At 40.6% G+C, this 22095-nt stretch overlaps 2 protein-coding genes across 2 annotated transcripts; both read right to left on the bottom strand.

Moving 5' to 3' along the window:
• Positions 1 to 1533: 1533 nt before the first annotated feature.
• LOC118405389 (slit homolog 2 protein-like) lies at positions 1534 to 2385 on the bottom strand. The gene has a single exon (XM_035804886.1). It carries the CDS (start codon positions 2383 to 2385, stop codon positions 1534 to 1536), a length of 852 nt encoding a protein of 283 aa, XP_035660779.1.
• Positions 2386 to 2398: 13 nt separating this feature from the next.
• On the bottom strand, positions 2399 to 20610 carry LOC118406084. Its single transcript, XM_035805946.1, has 6 exons — positions 20291 to 20610; positions 9386 to 10239; positions 8744 to 8927; positions 6821 to 8363; positions 6643 to 6716; positions 2399 to 2417 (listed from the first exon to the last, which is right to left on the bottom strand). The coding sequence occupies exons 2-4, from the start codon at positions 10226 to 10228 to the stop codon at positions 8194 to 8196; spliced, it is 1197 nt and encodes a 398-aa protein (XP_035661839.1). The 5' UTR covers positions 10229 to 10239; positions 20291 to 20610; the 3' UTR covers positions 2399 to 2417; positions 6643 to 6716; positions 6821 to 8193.
• Positions 20611 to 22095: the final 1485 nt, after the last annotated feature.

Below are 22095 nucleotides of genomic sequence, written 5' to 3'. Positions count from 1 at the left end.
CTAGAGGTGTTCACACATCTACAAGAAGTAGATTTGAGCAAGAACAAGTTGACCGGCGTTTCTCCACGTATGTTTGGGAACGCCGCCAAACGCCTCGGGTTGGTGGAACTCAGTGGTAACCCTTTTGACTGTGACGCGCAATGTGGTGGACTTCTGTCTAGTAGTGAAGAGTGCGACTGTTCTGTTCACATGTTTGACTGTATCTGTAACATCGAGTGGCTGAAAGAACAAGTGACACAACGTCCGAGTGTTTGGGTAGGAGTGCGCTGTGCAGTTCCGAAAGACACTGATATACAAAACGTAGAAATCCACGACCACTTATGCAAAACAAAATGGCGCTACCTACTGGCGATTATTTTAGTCTGTATTGTAGCCCTGGCAATCACAATTACAGTATTTCTCGTGTGCAGGTGTAAGAAAAGAAGTTATGCTCCTCTGGACAGGTACACAGGATTGATCATGATCACCGAGGCACAGTTAAACACATTGGCTGGAAATCTTGGGATAGTCTGGGAAAGTTTGGCCATTCACCTTGGTATAACAAGGGCAGAAGTACAGAGGTTTATTAGAGATAATGACAGGGACATGAGAGGGCAAATCTTTGCTATGCTGGTCGCCTGGAGAAACAAAAACGGCGAGCTGGCTACTGCTGCGACGTTAGTGGAACAACTGAAATCTTTCCAGCCTCCTCTTGATCCAGAAATATATCGATTTCTGGAAGAGTCGCCCAACAACGACTAGTTTCCTTTATCTATGTGTGAACCATGCTTTATCTCTTTGTATTAACAAAGAAACACACTCTGACTGTAAATTACTAAGGCTAATGACTGATAAGAAAAGGATGAGTGGTTTTATATATTTGTTTGATGTGCATTGCCGTTCTTTACGGAGGTTTAGAAGACATTTTTAAATTGTTCCAAAACTTCATTTCATTTTATTCTTTTGTGGTATGTACATGCAGTGGACTTAAATAAATACAATAAGTTTATGAGTGACAATGTATCTTGTGTGGCAATTGTTATTGATACAAGTAGACAAGAATATGTTATTCTCTGTCAAACGAAAGTACATAGTTCAATACACATTTACATACATACACAGTGTAGTTTTGGGCAGGTGTTATATACATGGCATTAAAGTACAAAATTGCATGTGCATATACAGTCACACGTACATGTAACAATACTACTATCTGTGTCCGGTCTCTGTCTAGGACATTTATATGTATATAGACACGTGCTTTTCCTATGCCTGACTGTCATCTTTAAGTCACAAAGTGCTTAGGCAAGTTAGGTAGTATCTTTTTTCAGGCAGCCACGATCTAGTAAATTAAATATAATCATTACAGGGCACATTGCATTTACTAAAACGTTTACAATGTTTCAAACCAAACTATATACTTTGTACAGTATTATACCCTAACTACTTTTCAACAAAATACCTCACATGATATTTTTATATACAATTGTAATACGGTTTTCGATTCAACTTGACTTTGTTCAAGTCTTATTGCTATACATTGAATTACTCATGTTAAACCAGTGTTTCTAAATCTTCTAGAACAGGCTGTTGGCGACGTGAACATTTATTTTTGTAAACCTCGTGCATTTTTACCCCGACTACAATAATCACAATCACAGCTCCTGCTGTACCCAGAGCTATGTTAAACGACATCTTGTCAGTCCGATATCTATCTGGTTCCCTCAGTGACGGTTTACTAGTGGGGAGAGGCGTTGTTGTAGTAAATGCGTCCATCCTATCTAATACGTTGAAGCCTGCTCCAAGGTTTGGTGCACAAACCAAACGATCTAGTGGTACATTTTTCAACTCCTTTCCAGTCAAATATTGGGGTTGGTTGCATGTTACTAGTCTATCACTGTAGTCGTGAGATCCATCTTTCAGTTTCGCAGCCAACCATTTTAATTTACAGTCACAGTTCCATGGATTGTTTGCCATGTAGACGAAGAAGTTTCTCTGATCTTGTCTCGCTGTTGTGATGGACTTGTTGAAGACTCCCTCTGACAGTGTGGATAGCTGGTTACCGGAAATGTCCACGTTTTGTAGATGCTGAAGATTTCTGAAGGCGGAAGTTGAGATGTGTTTGATGTTGTTGTTTGCCAGGTTGACTCCATGTAGGTTCTGTAGACCCTGGAAACTGCTGCGTGAGACCCTTGTAATGTTGTTGTACTGGAGGTTTAGCCACATCACGGATGAGGGGATGTTAGAGGGGATGTCTGTGAGTCCCTGTCCCGAACAGGAGACCGTTAGTTCCCCGTAAGTGTCAGTACAGGTGCAGGGGGAGGGACAGGTGGTGTCAGCCGCGGAGACCGCGATGAACACCGTGAGAAGTAGGAAGACTTCCGCTAAGTTTGGAACTACTGCCATACTTTCACTCTTGGTCCACTTCAAATGACAAACTGTAGAAAGAAACAAACAAAGCTTTACCAGTACGACACTTGAAGGTGAAATATATGGCTGTTGTAAATTGTCTAACGACCGTTAACCGTTGTGTGTAAACGAAAATTCTCTACCACATGTACTTACCCCCAACACGTAGGCACTTGAATGCCATTACAATCAAGATTAACAAGGCTGAACAGTTATTTATGACATTGAACTTACAAATGGGCGTGTCCAAAGCTGGTCACATACAACAAACAAACGTTAGAAATGGCGGGCCTGCCAGTTATTAGGGCAGAAACTGAATTCGATTCGACGGTCGGTGTTCGATAGAGCTTGGTTCTGAACCAAATACGGTCTGTGCGCGAGTGTTCTGTTCGATACGTTCGTCATACAACTTGAAGGACACAAACTTCCTGGTGCACAAATATGGGCATTGTTTTGTCATGTTTAGTTCATTACACACACGGGAACAGCAAGGGAGATCCCCTCCCGCAATACAGGAAGCGAAGTCTATTTGTAATTCCGTATCTACAAAACAAACCTCGAAAATGTTCTCGTTTCTAACACAAAGATACACAAACCTCTTTAACCTTGTCAAGGTCACCAAAGCGAGAACACCTCAAGGAGGCCCCCGAAGACATCCATACACCTTTAAGTTTCCAAGAGATTCTTACAGTCCGCCAAATCTACTGTTTTAACGACTTCCTTTCCGAAAAGGAAACCTTCCTCTTCCTAGAACTGAGTGACATCAGTCCGTCACCTAGGCAATACTCCCAGGTCTATTAGCGCCCTACACAAACAGGGTGAATAGCCTGCACACGCCCCTTCACCCCTCCTGTTGTTTGACGTTCTACGTCGCTGCACGTACGTAAGTAAGGTGTGTAACATGATAGTTCTGTTGATTAACACACGTGCGACGGCAGGTTGAAGTACGCAAATTATAACACCTCAAAACACCTCAATATGTTAACGCTACAAATCCAACTACAGCACACTGACACCACATAATGACCATGGCGGATTTGAAAAGAAAAGTAAGCCCCTAACGTTAAGTATTTCTTTACAATGTCACAATAAAAAAGTCATTACAAGAAAAAGCTACACGTACACATAACTAGAATTGCAGCTTTCTAGCTTAGTGGGAAATGTTTTGATACCTTAGAACATAAACAAACACTAGAATTTCTAACAGGTCAAACTTGCTCGCCTAATGAAAGCTGGTTCCCATTTGTCCTTCTGTTGTTACATGAAAATTTTTCTCTCAGCACAATTCTCAACCGTTACAAGATGGATTGACATTTTTCTCAACTTCGCCTTACACAAGAGTTTTAGCAAAAACACCTAGAATTAGATATTAAATGCGTTAAACAACAGCAAGATCGCCACCCTTACCTGTAAGAGCTAGCCTGGCCCCTATGAAATTTTGTGCCTGCTATATAAAACTGCCGTTACTAATAAAATGATATGATAACATGACGTGGTAACGCCAGCACAAGCACGCAATCATATCAATAATTCATATCTATAAATGTGATGTCATACTCAAGGTGACTGCTTTAGATAAAACGTCTACCTGGTTGTGCCTTATTTTTCCAGACATAAATGTCTTAATTAATTAATTGATTGAAAATAGACACAGAAACACTGAAATGGTTCCATGTTTTTTTAAATACTTCCTAAACAAATAACCACTTTTCGCATTGTTTTTCTACAGTATAAATCTTATATCACAGCGTACATATTCACTTGAAGTCACATTACTTTAAGTACACAAAACGTGGCGCAAGTTGTTCTTAATGCTTTTCAACATTTTCTGCCGGCACGACTTTATGTTGTTGCTGCATAGTTTTTCGAATGATGACCATTTATGAATTGTGGGCAATGCACAAATGCTGTGGGGCAATTACAACACCGACTAGCGGATTGTACGAGACTTGCACGCAAGTTTCATGCAGTATGAACACTACGACACCTGACACTGCCCTTCAATGAATGAATGAAGACCTTTATTGTACATTCATACCCACTGGGTTCAGTACAGGTCACAATAAATGATATAACATGATGTAATGATACAATGAATCTACACTACTCAAGAATCGTATTCTACTGCGTACATTCGGCTTCTTCTCGTTTCTTTGTGATATTGAAAATGTAAGAACAGATATGCTTTATAAGTAAAGGTTTGTCTAGATTCATAAGGAATATAAATTTGTCTATATTACTTAGTTGTATGAAGTGGTGGAACATGGATTCTATTAGTCTGTAGAGTTCAGCTCTCTCTTTCTTGTAAAAACTACATTCTACTACAAAATGATGTTCGTCTTCTAACTTATCTAGATTGCAGTATTTACATATTCGTTGTTCTAGAGGAGTGCGGTTATGTCTTCCGGTTTCGATGTGTAATTTGTGGCAACTGACTCGTACTTTTGTGACGGCCGTCCTGTGCCGAATATTGTCAATATCCAGGTATTGTACCACATTATAAGTGGACTTGAACAGTCTGTAAGATCTCAATTTGTTTTTAGCGGATCCACCTTTGTTATCATTGTGTAGCTCTTAGAAAAGTTTGAAAATAAATGTCTTTCAGACGCTGATTGATAGAATTGATAATTTGAGACGAATTTGTATTATGCTGTACAGGACAATGCCAAATGTAACCATAACCGCATTCCTCCAGTGACTGGCGTACTCCTGAAGCCCAACACTTGGCTCCAGCCTTGTCTAAATCTATCTGGCAAGAGAGGGCGTCTGACTGGAAACTGTCTGCTGGTACTTTCTGGCGAAGTCTAATTAAGTGTTTAATAGCATTTAGGGAGGCTTCCAAATGAATGGGGAACCTCCCTAACTCGGCTCTAGCGGCGAGGCCACTTGTGCTTTCCGCAACTTGTCGACTACACTACAGCGCTACTATCTGGCACAACGATAACTTCTTAAGTGCTATGAGATGAAACTCGGTGCTCATGGAAACATGCCTCCAAACTTAGTACTCTCTGCTTTCGCGAGCGAAATGCGCAAAATAAAAGTATTTCGGCAATGCCCAGAACATTTTTGTCCTTCACAGGAATCATGTTCAGATGCAGGGTTCGTAAAATATTCAAGAAAGTCACGTTACTTTTAAAGACACGTGTGGTGCAGTATATTTTTAATACTAGAAAGGTCGCTAAGAGGGCAATTTTCTTTGGCTAAAGGCCAAAGTTCGCTGCCTTCACACCGAAACCGAATCAGCTGGAATCAAGTAGAACCAGCCGGAATGAAGTATTTGCAAAATTCGCGCCCCATTTGGGTGGGAATTCTAAACAGACCTCCCCCTCACACGATAAGAAATGAACCGAAATATCGTCAAAATAACTGTTCTTTGTCTATTCCTGGGTATTTGTAGTGCTTTCTAGACATTCACACTACATCAGAATGTTTCGAATAATGTTGGAATTCCTTAGAAAGTTTTAAGCATGACAAAAACATTCGGAACGGTCTCAAGAATGGGCAGAAATATCTGGAACGCAGTGAGAATGCACTACGAATACCAAGCAGGCAAATACAAAAATATTGTTATTCTGACGACATTCCGACTGTTTTCGCTTCTCGTGTTAAGATTGTCGGACGAAGAAAATTTTAAGAAGCAACACCAAGTGCGGTTGTTCGGGATAAATCAAACATGCAGGAAGTTAACAAGTAACACGGTTTGAAATGAACCCCTCCACAGCAACGTACACTCCTCTATGTACATGTGTAAACACAGGTAGTGTATTGTTCCTGCCCAAGACCCGGGCAAAGAAACAAAACGTATTCGGGAATAGTTGAGCTTGACGTAGCGTTCGCACGCCTGATCAAGTATCACCTTTTGTGAGCTTTTGATTGTCTTTGAACAAAAGACAAAAAAAGAATGACAACATGACAATGTGCTAAAAATAGCCATCAGAAGTTTAAACATTTCGGCTTATAAAGTTATGTATGCCTACTATTATGATTCTGGACGAAGCTGCTGAGCGGAAGAATGATAGATAAAGACCCAATCAAAATGTTTGAAAGGAAAAAGGGCAAGTTAGACCAAGTGTGATATGGTGCCATGACATCACCTCTACAGGTTCTGAACGATACAAAATGTACATTTTAAATGATATTGTTCATATTCTAAGCTGACAAGTATCAAGTTTTTTTCATTCCAATCATTCTAACAGTATTGCAATATGAAAAGGATATTTCTCCTGGATTAAAGATGACTTTTAACTGACTAACCTTTAAAAGCCGCATCCAGATTGGCCGGTTTCCTGACAAACTGGCCGTCGTTGGACGTCGCTTACAGTAAAGACCTTAGAATACAAAAAAATTTTATTCAAATGTCTGTCAAAAATGTTCCTTAGAAGCATGCAAAAGTAATATTTCATTATAGCAGAAAGTTTTATTTAGCATGTACCTGTCTTACGACGCTGGAATGATTTCTGTCACGCCACTGAAGACAAGCATTCCCCGGGTGACAATGTTGAGGGTCTCCGGGCCCGTTCGTCTGAGGTGGAGGCGATGTTTCTTGGCACACCGGCTGGTGACGGACTTCAGTAAGATAACAATTGTTTCGGTAACCGATTGCCATGATTATAGCTGGTGGCGCGTTACAGCTTGATCTGTCAACTAGTGAAATAACATGTCTTAGACCAGTGCAAAAACAAGGGGTTGTCTTTGCGACATTGACGTTTCTTAATGGAATGCGGTATTGTTTCCAGTATCTTACGTCTCTGCATCGACATGCTTTAATTGTTTTTAACAATGCTAAGGTAAGGTTGCATGGCTACGGTAGGGAATGTTCAACGATTGTTGAATAGCTAGCCCGGGACCGCCCCGACGAAAACACGAGTGTTGAGTTACCGTAAAGTGAGCAATGCATGGCAGCATGATCAGGTAACGTTACATTGGAAAGAATGTTAACGATACCTAAGGTCAAGGGCCTATTTACATTTAAGACTGGTTTTGCGTACGTTGACTATGAGAGTATTACCATGCTTGTGTTATTCTTTTATGTCAATTCACCTGAGATGTCAGCGAAGACAAACACATTGAATATCCTATATAAGCTCAATTGACTCCTGTTGTTTGAACTTGAAGGCAAGCCGCCAACAGGAGTCAAGGGACCTTACATTGCCTATTCAACATGACTGCATGAAACATCTACATTCTACAGGCATCTTATTGAACGTCTTTTGTGAGTATGTATGCGAGCATTTCTTTTCTGTTGTACAAAAAGAGTAGGCAACGCTAAGCATAAGACTGATTTGATTTACCAGTGTTTTGTGAGTCTTTATTAATTGGTGATCGATGTATTGACGATATCTGGCTTCAGACATAAATTAGGGCATCAAGTAGACAGGTTCAATTGCAAGTTTACCTGGCCTTTTGGTTCTGGCGAGGGAGAAAGGGGGGGGGGGGGGTACTACTACGTTGAAAACTTGAGATAGGATTTAACTTGAATATTTCTGTGCCCGTCCCTGGAATGTCTACAGCACTACGAGGAGGAATGTCGATGTTACTTTCGTTACCTCAGTGTAAACTGAAGTATATATTCAAATCATTTGGTGTATTTGTTTGTTTGCCCTGGTGTGTGTTCACTGTTTCGCAGTTGGCAATTTCCAAATGTTCTTCATAGTTGTCTTCAAATCGCAATGGTAAAAGACCTTATAATTTCCCATTGACTCTTCTAGTATGCCATATTCCTGGTGCACTGTTGTCCACGAACCCCAACAAAATCTTTATGCGTCCTACAATTTTTTCGCCCCATCCTCTTTCCAACACCCCGTCCTACACCACCCCCCAGTCCCTGATGTCCTCCACACACTGTAACAGCTGGGGGTACTGATGAAGGGGGTGGGCCCACGATCCCATCAGCCACCGCGCCACGGGACAGATGAAGTCAGCTCGCAGGTCCGCTCTCAGGTCTGCTAGGGTGTAGGACCTCAGTCTGGTGTCTTCTGGTATAAGGAAAAGATGAAAGAATTGAGCTCTGTTAAACGGAGAAGTAGCAAACTCTTCCATCACTTTTATTTTTTTTACATATTTTTCACTATATCTACCTAATTGCGTTATTTGGCAGTCCCATGTACGAGAAAGTCCTATTCTTAGACTTCTTTTATTTAATAATGTCCTGTATAAGATCATCATGAGAGTTAGCATATAATTCTGAATCTATGGTTTTAAAACACACAACGAAGAGTGTCTTCTTTATCCATAGTTCAACTCTTGGCAGATCACTTTGACTAGATTTTTAGCATCTCGTTTTTTATTGTAAGAGGAGACATGCCGTAGAAGCGCAAATAATGATGCCTGGATATTTCCATGCCATATATCTCACCATTTGTCCCCAGCGTGTGCTGTAGTTGTTGATGATAGTGGTACAGGATGTCGTCAGTGTGAGTGTGGCGGAGTTCCCGTGTGGTCGTGTACACCAGCAGGCAGGCCAGGTCATAGGTGGGCCGTCTGTAGCAGGCGTGCTGCCAGTCTAGTAACATCGCTGATACAGGGACGCCATGGTCGTACTTTTGGGAGGAGGTGGGGGAGGAAGAAAATGAATCTTTCTTGAGTACTAAGTCTAGAAATATAGCTTTGTGGATGATATTATATCAACCATATGATATCAATCAGTTGCCAACTTTCTCGTTAAACATCCAACAATGATGTACCAAATCGTTCTGTAGGAATCTTTCTTTACAGCATCACCTGGCAGTCTACATTTTCTGTACAAAGTTTCAGTTATTTTCCTAAAAAATAGCTGTAAACGATATTAAAAAGATTCTTGTAAATGCCTTACAGATGATATACACTCTGGTGTTCGATCGAGCTCGGTTCTGAACCAAATATGGCCTGTGCGCGAGTGTTCTGTTCCATACATTTGAGGTCTGAAACCATCAAATAAGTTCTACATAGTAGGGTCAGCGCTAGCGCGGTCTACTGAGTTCACTGATTTCAAAAGAATGTTTGATGACTTTCCCAGTACCTTGAACATGATGTTATCGTTCCAGCAGTCACCGTGACACAGGACCCTCGGAGTTCCCGCCGTGCCCTCCCGCCCCTTGAACAGCACCTCCGCCGTCAGCCGTCCCAGCCGCGCCGCCAGGTCTGTGTGCTCTGGAAACGCCGAGGCAAACGCCTTCACCCCTTCTGCGTACCGCTCATGGTGCCGTGAAGTCGCCCGTTCTTTAGCCGTGTCCCTTAGCCAGTTATACCTCTCAGATAAAGGTGTACCTGTCCTATGCTCTATGAGGTGTGATAGTCCATGGATTTGTGCAAGCGCACGTACAGCTACTATTGTTTCTTCTAGACTAAAAGGTTCCGGAAAGGGTTTGACGGCAAACCCTCGAGACTCTAAGTTCTCAAGGACTCTGACTGACATCATTGAACTTTGGTCACTAGCTGCGAAATAGCACATCGGTACCGGTAAAGACACTACAGAAAAGAGACATTTACAACAATTATGGTCTGTGTCTATGCTTTGTTTACTATCTAAATTCTGTACACGAAGAACGGAATACAAGTCAGGTACTGCGCTGGAATAAAACGAGACCTCCCTTTCCTCTAAAGTTACAACTTTCTTTGAAACGTCTTCTTCAACTTTGGTAATTTTAACAGCCAGGTCGTAATGCTCGTTCTTAGAGTCCTCTGTCCCCCTGGCGACCACAGCCAGTATTGAGCTGATTGAGCCCTGTGCCTGGCTCATGGGTCCGGTGATGACGACATCAGTGACGTTGACCCTGGAGTTGTGAGCGTTGAGGACCTGTTGTAACCAGGGGAGGCTGACGTCATCCACGGTCCGCGGGACTCTGATGTTGAATGACGTCATGACTTCGTCACCTTTGAAAGAGAACAAAATGGCAATGGGCATTATAAATATAAGAATTTATCATGCTCGAGTTTGTGTCTCACATTTTGCATTCTTTTGAGAATCACTAGAAAATACGCTTTATTGTCTTCATAATGTCCAGCTGCTTTACGTTTTTCTTCCAGGATTACGTTCAAAACGCATTTTCCTTGGGGGTACATTGTGAACGTTTCTTTTCGAAGACGATTTTCCAACGATTATCTAACCGTTACCTCAAAGACTCACAGATAAACATCAGGTTATACATATATTCAATGATACAGCTTTGCCCTGTTAAGGACAAGTATGCGTGTATGCGTCTTAGATATTGTATTCTAGTCCTGTACATGAAAAGTTGATAGCCCAATCGGTTGATGTTAGTGCAGATATTTTGTGGCACGCCAGATGGCGCTTATCTACCTGGCTTGGGCAAACACGGATGTACCTGACCTAATCAATTAAAGTAGGCAGATAAGGTTACAAATAGATGGTGCAAATTGTAGCCACAATAATCATCCATTGGTGTAGATAAATCAGACTCTTTGAACATCTCTATTCCTCTATACGCTGACAGGACGTACTCCTGTGGGATTTCACCCTGCAGCCATGTTCTCTACATGTACGAGTCGTCTTCTCTCCCACTGTTCATGGGGGAACAGACCCAGATACATTACATTTCAGCCTCCCGGCAAACCTGTCAGGTCTACTGATGATCTGCCTCGGGGATTATTATTACCTCCATGAAATGTCATGGAATGGAGGTTATATTTTCTGTTATGTGTCTCTGTCTGTGTAGATGATTGCTCAAGAACGGCTGGATGGATTGGTTTCATACTTGTTGTGTTGGTGGGGTGTGATGAAAGCTCAAATCGATGAGATCTTGGGAGCCGTATCTGTCGTTATAATCGATGTAATAATATCAGAAATCACCCCTATATTTGAGATATATTGGTACAGGCATCGTGCTGTATGTGTTTGTTAATGGGCTTAGCTGCAAGCAGACAGTGAGGTGACAGCTGTTTGGGGAACCCCCAGTAGTTTTATTTATGTCTGCTTAGGACTGTTTGAAATATTTGTAATAGTTGGCACAGTAGTTACCTCCATGAAATGTCATGTAGGTTATATTTTCTGTTATGTGTCTCTGTCTGTGTACAAGATTACTCAAGAACGGCTGGATGGATTGGTTTCATACTTGTTGTGTTGGTGGGCTGTGATGAAAGCTCGAATCGATGTGATTTTGGGCACCGTATCTGTCGTTATAATCGATGTAATAATATCAGAAATCCCCCCTATATCTGCGATATATTGGAACAGGCATCGTGCTTTAAGTGTTTGTTAATGGGCTTAGCTCCAAGCAGATAGTGAGGTGATTTGTAATGTATGACAGCTGTTTGGGGAACCCCAAGTTTTCTGAATATGATAATTAGTTTTATTTATGTCTGCTTAGGATATCATGGAGATGTGAAGCGTAAGTATAATTGTAAGAAGTTGAGGTACATTTAACGATAATGCTTAACACGAATGTCTCACATACTGTACTGCTGATTTGAGTGACATGGTGATTAAAATGCCATTAGGTCCTCTCATCTTAGATGGGTTGGGTGTCAGAAGTTTTATGGGCGATACAGATGTTCTGATTTTGTTACGACAAGGGACAGTTGTTAGTTGTCTCTTTCGTAGCCAATGGTGCTTGTTTTTTAGCAGATGGGGTTGGCGCCAAGTATTCATCTTACAGTTGATGTGGGGCTATCAGAGGAAAGTGTGCATCTCATTTTTGTACCGTGTGAACAGCTGATGTTATGACATATTGGTGGAAAATCAAATCACCATCTGACTAAAGTTGGCCACATCCCTTCTCCTTTCTGAGTTTCCCAACTTCCTCCCACCACAACGCTCTGAGGCACATAGTCGAACCTCAATAATGCTGACAACCTTAGACAGTTTAAATGCCAAACATCAAGCTTAAGGAACACCACGCTACCATATGCCGTTGACCTCTTAAACGCACATTACACAATTAAGTGTCACATTTTAATTATTACTAATCAGATGGACATCCTCTGTGTCATTAAATAAATACACCACTACTTTCCCATAACATTTATAACCATTACTCTCAAATACAACCGACTATAAACATACATACCATCCACAAAAAAGCAATAAATATTTCATGGAGGTATGAGGTCCCCGAACTCTAGTTTCTCAATATTATTATTTCTCAATATCTTTATTGTAGCTTCTGGGTTACATATATGATGTGTAATGAATAAGATAGCAATGTACGTATCCGGAAAAAAATGAAGAAATTGATTCTAACTTGTGTTTAGTATTACATTCGAACTCGAGCGCTTTAGGCGTTGTTTGCGTTATGCTGCAGTGACACATGAACAATTTTCGAGCATCGTTTGTGTTGTTTTTTTAGATAACTAAGCCGATGTAATGATAACCTTTTAGGAAATAAGAATCTCTTTTACGAAACATTATTCTAACATGTTCTCGCTGTTCAGTAAATGATCGATGTCAGCTGAACCGGGGTGTAATGTTAGTACAGCGGGTAGTGGTGTGAGTCCTGGGGGAAATGATGGGATATAGATGAAGTGATGCGGATCATGTAGCACAACCCGGCCACTCACGTCTCCATATTACCGTTACCATCGCTTATTCAAATATCGTTGATGGCCGCAACATGTCAGCTATCCTCAGGGCGTAGATGTGCATCAGACATCAAAGTGCACGTCTAAAATATGCAACATTGGTCTTTCACATACTCTGTGATATTGCAAAAGGATAAAGTGTATGAGAATTCTATCCAATTCGGGCGATTAACGACCTCAATCGAAAGGTTGCGACAAATTGACATCAATAGCAATCGAATTTATAAGTAGAGCGATTCATTTGGAAGGGATGTTTGAAATCTATGAAAAATTGCGGAAACTTAATGAAGAGGCATTGCATGCTGGGTTAAGTACCTCTGGGACGGGAGTTAGAGTGACCTACGCCGGATGGGTGAATTTTAATCATGGGTTAGGGGTGGGTTTATTTGTGAATGCAAGACATTAAGTGATGGAATTAGACTGCTGTGCCTTTCCTGTGCCCCTAACAAGTCATCTTCACTACCCAGAGGGCTATCACCTTCCACTACTGAACGCAGATAGCCAAATGGTGAACATACTAGTTTTTAAACATTCATGGTTGAACTATCCAATTGCTTTTGTCGTTGTTTTCCCCTATTTATAGTGCAGGTATATTCTTCAAGATTTGGAGTGGACATTTCCTAAACGGGTACACACTTAGGCTGTCTGTCTCTAGAGTATCTTGTAATTCCATATCTCTCTTAAACCCTGATGCAGGGAAGACGCATTTTTTGCTGTATTTGTAACAGTCTGTCCTGCATTTTGTACCACCAGACAATCGTACTAACAGTACTGGATAGATATGAGGAAAGTATCATATTTTCGATCGCTCAAAGTACTCATTCCAGTTTCCATTTCACAGTTTATTGGAGCGCTGATAGAGAATGTGTGAAATAACCGAATGATGAGTAAATATGGACTGGGTCAGGGTCAGGTGCCATTTAACATTATGGAATACGTGAACCGGTCATCTACAATCTGGACTGGTCATGTATCTGAAGGTCAGTGTTATATCAAAATAGGGCAATGTGATTATTACTTCATGCATATACACTCGGCACAAAAAGTTTGGAATATCAACTTTGGTATATCATATTTCCGTTATTTATGCATCAATTTCAATGCATTATATATCAATAGAAAGCTTGTGTGATTTCCTTTTCTATGGTATCAAGCTTATTATGATTGTAAACACATGAAACGAGCACAAGGCCTGCTTACGTGAGTGGGTCACGAAAAGAAAGTGCCCAAATTCCCCTACTTCTGTTCAACACTGTATTGTCCTTTTGGTTTTGGCGCATCTGTCAGTGGTTCAGTCAATCCTCTTTTCACCTCACATTTGGTATACGGAACATACAAGGTTTTTAGCACACTTGAGTAGAGTATATCTGCCCTTTCGATAGTTTAATGGCAGAATCAAAGCGTGGATGCGGCAAGGAGAACCGCACGCTGACACGACAAGAGTAACTTTCGGCATTTGGTGGTGGAGGCAGCGTCATGGTGTGGGTTAAACAAGACTCGTCATCATTCCAGGCAACTTCAATGTGGTGAGATATAGGGACAGTAGCAATATTCTACCTCTTCAATATTGGACCAAATTCCATTCTGCAAGATTAAAACACCAGTCCACACAAAGCAAGGACCATTGGATGCTGGAGTACAGTCTTAGGGTCGTATAGCCTTCCTACGGCTTATGGCTAGCACTCGATTGATCACCTCTTGCCATGGTTCAGATTTTTTTGCTTAAATAAAGAGTAATAGTAGCTTTGATTGATGTGTCCTGTTTATTCAGCTTGCCTTCATTTCCAAGTCAATACTGACGGAAGAAAATGAGCAGAATGGAGTGATTGACTTTAGTAGGGTAATTTTGGCACTTTATCTTTAGGACCCACTGTACATAAGCGGGCCTAGTCCTCGTTCCATGAATTTACACTCATAAAATACTCTACTCAGATATGCTAAAATGAAACTTGGATGGTCTGTATACCAAACGTTAGGTGACAAAAGGATTGATTGAATCATTGTCACCCGCGGCCATAACAACCGGACGATACAGTTTTGAACAGAAACGGGGGAATTTGGGCACTTTTTTTTCGTGACCCACTCACGTTAGCAGGCCTAGTGTATGTTCCATGAGTTTACAATGATAATGAGTTTGATACCATTGGAAAGAAAGTCATGCAAGCTTTCTATACATACATAATATATTGAAATTGATGCAGAAACGACATAAATATGATCAACCGAAGTTGATATTCCAAACTTTTTGTGCTGAGTGTATAATGCGTATTTTCTTTTTTCAAACTTGTGTGGTTTACGGGTGACAAAAATCATTTAAAGTGTACACCAACAGGGAAGCAAAAAAAAATCAACAGATAACTATAGTACAATTGATTATGTATTTGAATACAGGTGGTACTTCATATCACTTATTATTGCTTAGAATCCCCCAGAAATACCTACGCAGAAGGAAAGTGATAAGATATAAAATCCTGTACAATTTTACCGCCCTTTGGTAGGCTGATACGAGGGTGTGCGAAAATGAAATTGGTGTGTTTTGTGGACATTAAATCCTACCCGCCCCCTCCCACAATAAATTCGTCTTAGTCCACAATATGGCCATGTCCCATCTTCTGAGTGACATCCACGTTCCCAACTTGTTGTGTGTGACCACGGCGCTATCAACAGCCAGAAATCAACAGTATACACAACAAGGTATGTATCCGATAGCTCAATGATCTTTACTCAGTCGATGTAGTTTTATAGTTTTAGACCAGCAACTTCAAGGGGGAGGGGGGCAATGTTTAAATTTTCTTGATCCCAAACTCTCTGGCACCTCATGCTCTGGTGTAACACTCTTTACGTACTCTCCAACAGATACGTACCTAGAACACGGGATATCTCTTTTAACGTTTTGAAGAAAATTAAAAACAATTTTTCGCCATTCCAATGTTACTGTTTTTCCTGTCCTGTTCAAACAGGTGCTTATACAGGTGGTTGTGAACTGTAATTAGAATAACAGAAAATACAGATAAAAACGTACTCACCAAAACAATTTTCCTGATACTTTCCAAGTAAACAAAACTGAAGAAAAAAAGATGATTATAAAAGGAGCGATGGAAATGACATTCGTTTTCTGTAGGTTTCATAATCGTTTCCATTGTTATCGGTTACAAAAGAAATACCCGAAATACGTTTAATATTTAATGCGGTCATAAGCACTTCGTGGTCATTATAATTGCCTCGCTCATCTTGCCACACGACAAGTTGCTCTTACTACGCTCTACCTTCCGTGGTTATTAGTTTTGATACATCAGTTTCTCTGTAGCGAGTACAAACGTAGTGTAATAGGACAGTGTCTGTAAAACAGATTAAAGAATACATTTATTTCATATTCACTCTCTACATACATGGTTCAAAGCGCACATCATGACGGATACCAGATGTACCAAACCCAGACAATTATCAGCCCATGTCTGCAAGATGACCGCTGTGAACCGCACACAGTTTCAAGTTCAACCATGATTGGTTCCAGATATAGAGCTGTCTATTGTGTTCTTTGTCATTTTAATGGTCCTCAACAGAAAATGGACAGCATAAGTGATAGGACGATACGCAAAAAATAATTGGCGGGGAATGTTTAGAATATGACATAATTATGTCTTTGAATAGCCTGGGTACCATCCGGATAGTAGTTCGCTCCTATGTTCGCTTCTGCTATCCGTCTGGAGACATACCAGACGGAAACACAGAGAAGCAACTGTATATATATATATATTGTATAGTGAATGTCAGAGCTAGAAGCGACGGTATATAGTATATAATGAACGCCGGAGCAAACTACTTTCCTGATGGTACCCAGGCTAGTCTTTGAATGCATTTGATATCAATGTTGTTGTTGTTGATGATGATGATGATGATGATGACAATAATCGAGATAATTCATTGGAATCGTTCGTGAGAAGATACAAACTACAATGATCTCATATAAAATCTGCATGAACGGTTCAAAGTGCGCATACCGTGATGTATTACACACTAACTAAGCCCAGACAGTTATGAACCAGCGTCTCCACGTTGACCAGATCGAACCACACGAAGATGCAACTTCACCTCTCATCGATTCCACATCCCGACATCAGGCCGTTATTAGATTGTGTTTACGCTGTGGCCTTACATAATTCAGCAGATCACAACCCACCGTATCTATCTTTCTGGATATTATTTCATCATTATGAATGTGTCATAAAGAGCGAGGATGAGCCAATAGGAAAACTTCGAGGTGGTCATTGGGGCACGGAGGGTCGCAAAGATGGACTCTGATGGTCGATATTGTAACAATAATACAATACGTTTGTATAGAATTTCTATAATAACATAAAGTTATGACGAGAGTGTCTATGACAGGGGCCGGAGGTTGAGGAACAATTTACGACTACCAAGCAGATGTAGAGATGGATTAACGCCGGGATTTTGTAGTGCTGCGTTGATGTAGATGGTCAAAGCTTCATCAAGATCCTGTAACTCTTCTCTGGTTGGTTTTGAATGGTTTTGTTTGCCAGCTACTCTTAACTGTTTTGTCCTCGAAAATGTTTGTAGATGCTCAGCAATGCGCTTTGAAGATCATCCCAGACACGTATGAATCATATTTCGTTCGTATTTAAAATCACGTATCGTGAATATCTAAATTGATATTGCAAATATATGACCATTCATCATATTTTTGTGTATGTAGATTCATATTTGATCTTCTTAGTCTTTTCGGATTAAGAAAATTCTTTAAGACAGTGACTCATTGTTTAGACACATCTATAACACTGTCAGTACTTAAACGGAATGCGGTGTTCGGTCAATGGTTTATTGTCTCATGGTTTGGGTTGATGTAATATCTAGCTCTTCAAATATGGCGGAAGAGTTTGCTTCGTCAATATGAATATCTGTAGAAGACGGGAACCCTGGTATTGAGCACCACAGAATGTGGTTAAATCTCAGATACAATATTGACAGAAAATGTTTCCATTTTTACTCAGCTGTCCGACGTTGAGAGGCATCTGAATGAAAGGGAGTCCAAATGAGGATTCGAAGCCAGCCAAATATAGACAGATGGTCTGTGGATCAAAACGTACAGTATATTTCATCGTAAAATCAATAACAGCACATTGATCAATTCTATTTATGTCCTTTGGCTCATCTCTGACATATGTACTGAATCGGTGTAGGTTTTTCCATGACATTGGACAATGATCGTGTGCTCCTGTTTTCCTGACAATTCCATTGTACGTGGACCAGATCCTTCAACGAACCATAAAATATGATGAATTTTCACAACTCAGTCCGACACCCTACTTTACCCTCGACTACAGCACCCACGGCGGCAATATCGTATCTTTTCATTTTATTTCTATAGCCCCTGGCAAAACATTTTGTTGTAAATAGGAGGGAAATTCGCCTTCAATCCAATAACCTTCATGAATCAAGACCTAACTGAGTTGTCCACTCAATATGTGGAAACAGTGTCTTTAAAGCACGACCCCTGTAAATACAAAATAATGTGTCTTCAGTCTTGTTAAGCGTTTATCATATGTATCCGCACTATAGGAACATTACTGATACGATAGCCTATTTCCCCCATGTGACAATGCCCTTGGTGCCCTACGGGTAAACCCTCTGTGATCCCCCTGAGAACTTTTTCGTGACAAGAGGAGAAATAATCAAGATGATCACCCCTACTTCATAATATATTCTATTCGAAAAGGAGCTTCACTAATGAAACAATCATTCATCATAGAATAGATTTGATAGTCACTTTCCTGGACAAATTACGTGCCAGGTCAGAAAGAGCAATCTTCCGTACCTGGCCAGAACCGTCCCCTACTACAGCGTTAATCAGCGTTAAGGTAGTTTGGGGACATATGTTTCCCAAGACTCCAATTTAGGGAAACCGTAATCCAAGCATCTTCAGACATGATATCACTAACAACATGATGAGACTTGAAATTTGTGCTGAGATCGGCAAGATGAAGTTCAGACTAGATAGCTGATTTGTAAAACTAACTGATTTGCATTGGTTCTGGAAAATTCACATCTATGGCTATGCAAGATGTACAGATCTTTGCTGTCTTTGTGGTTTGAGGATTAATGTTTTCTGAGTAAAGGTAAGTAGACTGTATCTTTTGAACAACTTTGAATGGATATCTCAAACTCATACTATGAATGTTTTGTAAGTGTTGATCATGAATGTCTCATGTGTGACCGCAAAAATGCAACATGGCGGAAGGTCAGCGCCAGTAGTCTGCTCCACTCCTCTAAATGCACAAGCACGTATTGAACATGGAGCTGGATGGGATCTAACGCTTGTCGACTATATACTAGTAGCTAGGACAAGTGACTATCTTGGTCATTAAAGGGCGTATTTATGGGCAGTGTGCATCACTTTTAATGTTTGTAGAACATTTCGTAAAACAGAATTATTTTTGTCTATAAAATGAGGCATTACAGGGCAATATATTGCTTGCTTTCAGTCGAAACAAATCGATCTAGGTCTCGATAACGCTGCCACAGAAAAATAGATTTTGTGGTGGTTGCCAAAGAAAAATGGCACACTACACAAATTTATGTAAAAATAGTAGGTCGCCAATACAGAAAATAAAGAAGATATCATGACAGAAATAATTTTACAGACATTGGAAAATGTTGATGAAGACATTAAAGATGCTACATGCATGAGGTCAGTGTCCCAAGGCCCTCCCTCCCCTGGTGACGTCCCGACTTAGACGTCACATCACGCAGATAGATCTGATACTGAAGTACGTGTCAAACATCCAACTGTGCAGTCAGCATACATTATCATCAAGATGCCTCACACACAGAAACCCACTTACATTTTCTATCCTTTTTAGGATGTGAAACGAGCTACTTCTTTTGCTCGTAACATTGCCAATTGCCTACTTCAAAATACTATATTGAGTCCCTTCTGATTTATCATTTTATTGGACGTTGTGAACGTCAATTTTTGCCACAGATGTTGACTGTTGGGTATCTAGTTTTCCGGTGTATCCTATGATACTTATAGATGTGTTTACCGATCTTTTTCGTGCACATAAAGAGGTTAATGTCTAAATAAAAATGGTCTATAGATCCATGTCGTCATTCCTATATGGTCATCAAATCAAGAACGACTTAGGCCCACCGTCCGCCATATTGGACACCGCTTAGTATGGAAGAACAGTTTTGCCTTCGACGGATTAACAAACGGTCTATCGAAGTATCTGTTTCTTGGGTAAAATTTCGTTGTTTTCTCGATAGTCGATAATGAACGGTGATACCTTGGTCTTGTTTTGAGCCAAATGCCATGCGATGAAGGAACCTAATTTCTCTACTAGAGGATGTAATTGATATCAACGCTTACCTTAATTGGCTGGCTTGTAGCGTCTTCTTGGTCTGAAAATGATCTTGAAACAGCGTCTTCAGGCCTTGCAAAATCCCAAGGATATGTCCCGATTGTAAGACGACTAACGAAGAAAGAATCACAGCTCATCTTCTATAACGGACAGCCCTGTCCATGGGCTTTTTCTGCCCAGGTCTAACCCGCACATATTTATCTGATGGTTCTTCTATCCGCATCCCTAGTGGACACCTGATTTATATGCAGAAAATGATATACAGCCTTTGTTTTAGGGTGTGGCATCAACATTTATATTTTGAAGGCCTGGGGGACTTATATTTTACGCAGTGTTTATTTTTGTAAGTGATATGACTAGTTTACACGTGTTAAAACCGTGATATCTGTCGGCCAAGTAGATGATAAGCTCACAGTCACAGACGATGAAGTCTTGATGCGCGAACGCGCGAAAACGTATCGCTTCGCCATTGGTCGACATTCGAAGTCCTTGACTGTGATTGGTCAAATTCATTTTGAAATACATATAATGAAGGTAGGACTATTTCACCCCAAGTGTCACAAAGTAGACCTTTTACGGATGTTGCCTGTATTTTCGACGACATCAACATCAGAAAAAAACATGTAGATCTACGATATCCATGCAGATGGTTTAGATAACGCTCATAGCAGCGACAAAAATATTTAGCTGTTTTGGTAGCCTTTAGAATCATTGTTTAAATGTAAACACCATAGTTCTATAGGCTCATATACTAGTAAGGAAGAATAGCATAAACACTGCTGTTCCTTTTTTTTGGTCAGAAATTAATCTGACAAACTTAATGTGAATCGGATAGAAACATTCAATAGAAATTAAAAACTCACAGAAACTAAACAATACTTTCATCTTTTTTTTTACAAAGCGCAATAGTATTACAGCCACAAGATGCCTTACATATGTAAGCATATGGCAGCGCTGCTAAGCAGATTCGACCAGCGTCCCCTTGTGGATTTGTTAATGACTGCAGTTCCGTCCCTCAGTGGCCATAAACGGGTCAATTATCTGTCGGCTCCTGTCCTGTAAAAGCCTAATGTGGGTACGTCAGCACTGGCTTGATTCTGTAGACACATTCCGCGGTGTATCGCTTTTCGCCAATTCTAAAAAGTTATGTCAGTTTTTATAATCATATAAGAACTACATAGAAGTCTGTGCTCGTTTTTTTTTCATCGTTTAACAAGCCACACACGTTTACTACGTTATGGGAAAGAAAACATCTCTGACCTGATATCTCAGCATGGTATCATAAAATTAGGCTTAAAAGCTATGATAATACGTCATCACAGACTAGCAACGTCTTGGTTTGTGTGGTGTCACAAGAACTTTACTCTCCAGTAAACAATACACTTGTTCTCACCAGCAAAGCAAATACTAGCAAAATATCAGCACTGCAAAACATATGCTTATTACAGTAGCATTACTTCTTTGTGAAAGCGATGACTTCATCAATGCCTTTAAAGATCATCTGTTCATCGGTCACCGAAGAATTACATCGGATGTGCTCCAAGGCCATAGATTTTATCTCCGGATGAGCTGACACGTCAGGTGTTGTCGTCAGGAAGTCGAGAATCAACCTTCCCGTCTCGGGGCCCTCCTTAAAACACTCTCTCACGTTGATGTTGATTTCATCACCGGAAGTGACGTAATCGATGCCCCTCGCTTCGAGCCACTGTTTGACGTCCACAGGCTAAACGAAATGGCGTCTTCAAACGGTCACCTTGGCCGAACTCAACCCACATCTTGTACTGGAGTTTCCCCCAGTCACTGTTATCGGTGA

This window comes from Branchiostoma floridae, chromosome 18 (assembly GCF_000003815.2).
Source record: "Branchiostoma floridae strain S238N-H82 chromosome 18, Bfl_VNyyK, whole genome shotgun sequence".
NCBI classification, from domain to species: domain Eukaryota; kingdom Metazoa; phylum Chordata; class Leptocardii; order Amphioxiformes; family Branchiostomatidae; genus Branchiostoma; species Branchiostoma floridae.
The sequence above is the reverse complement of the archived record's forward strand: the minus strand, read 5'-3'. Positions and strand labels throughout refer to the sequence as shown.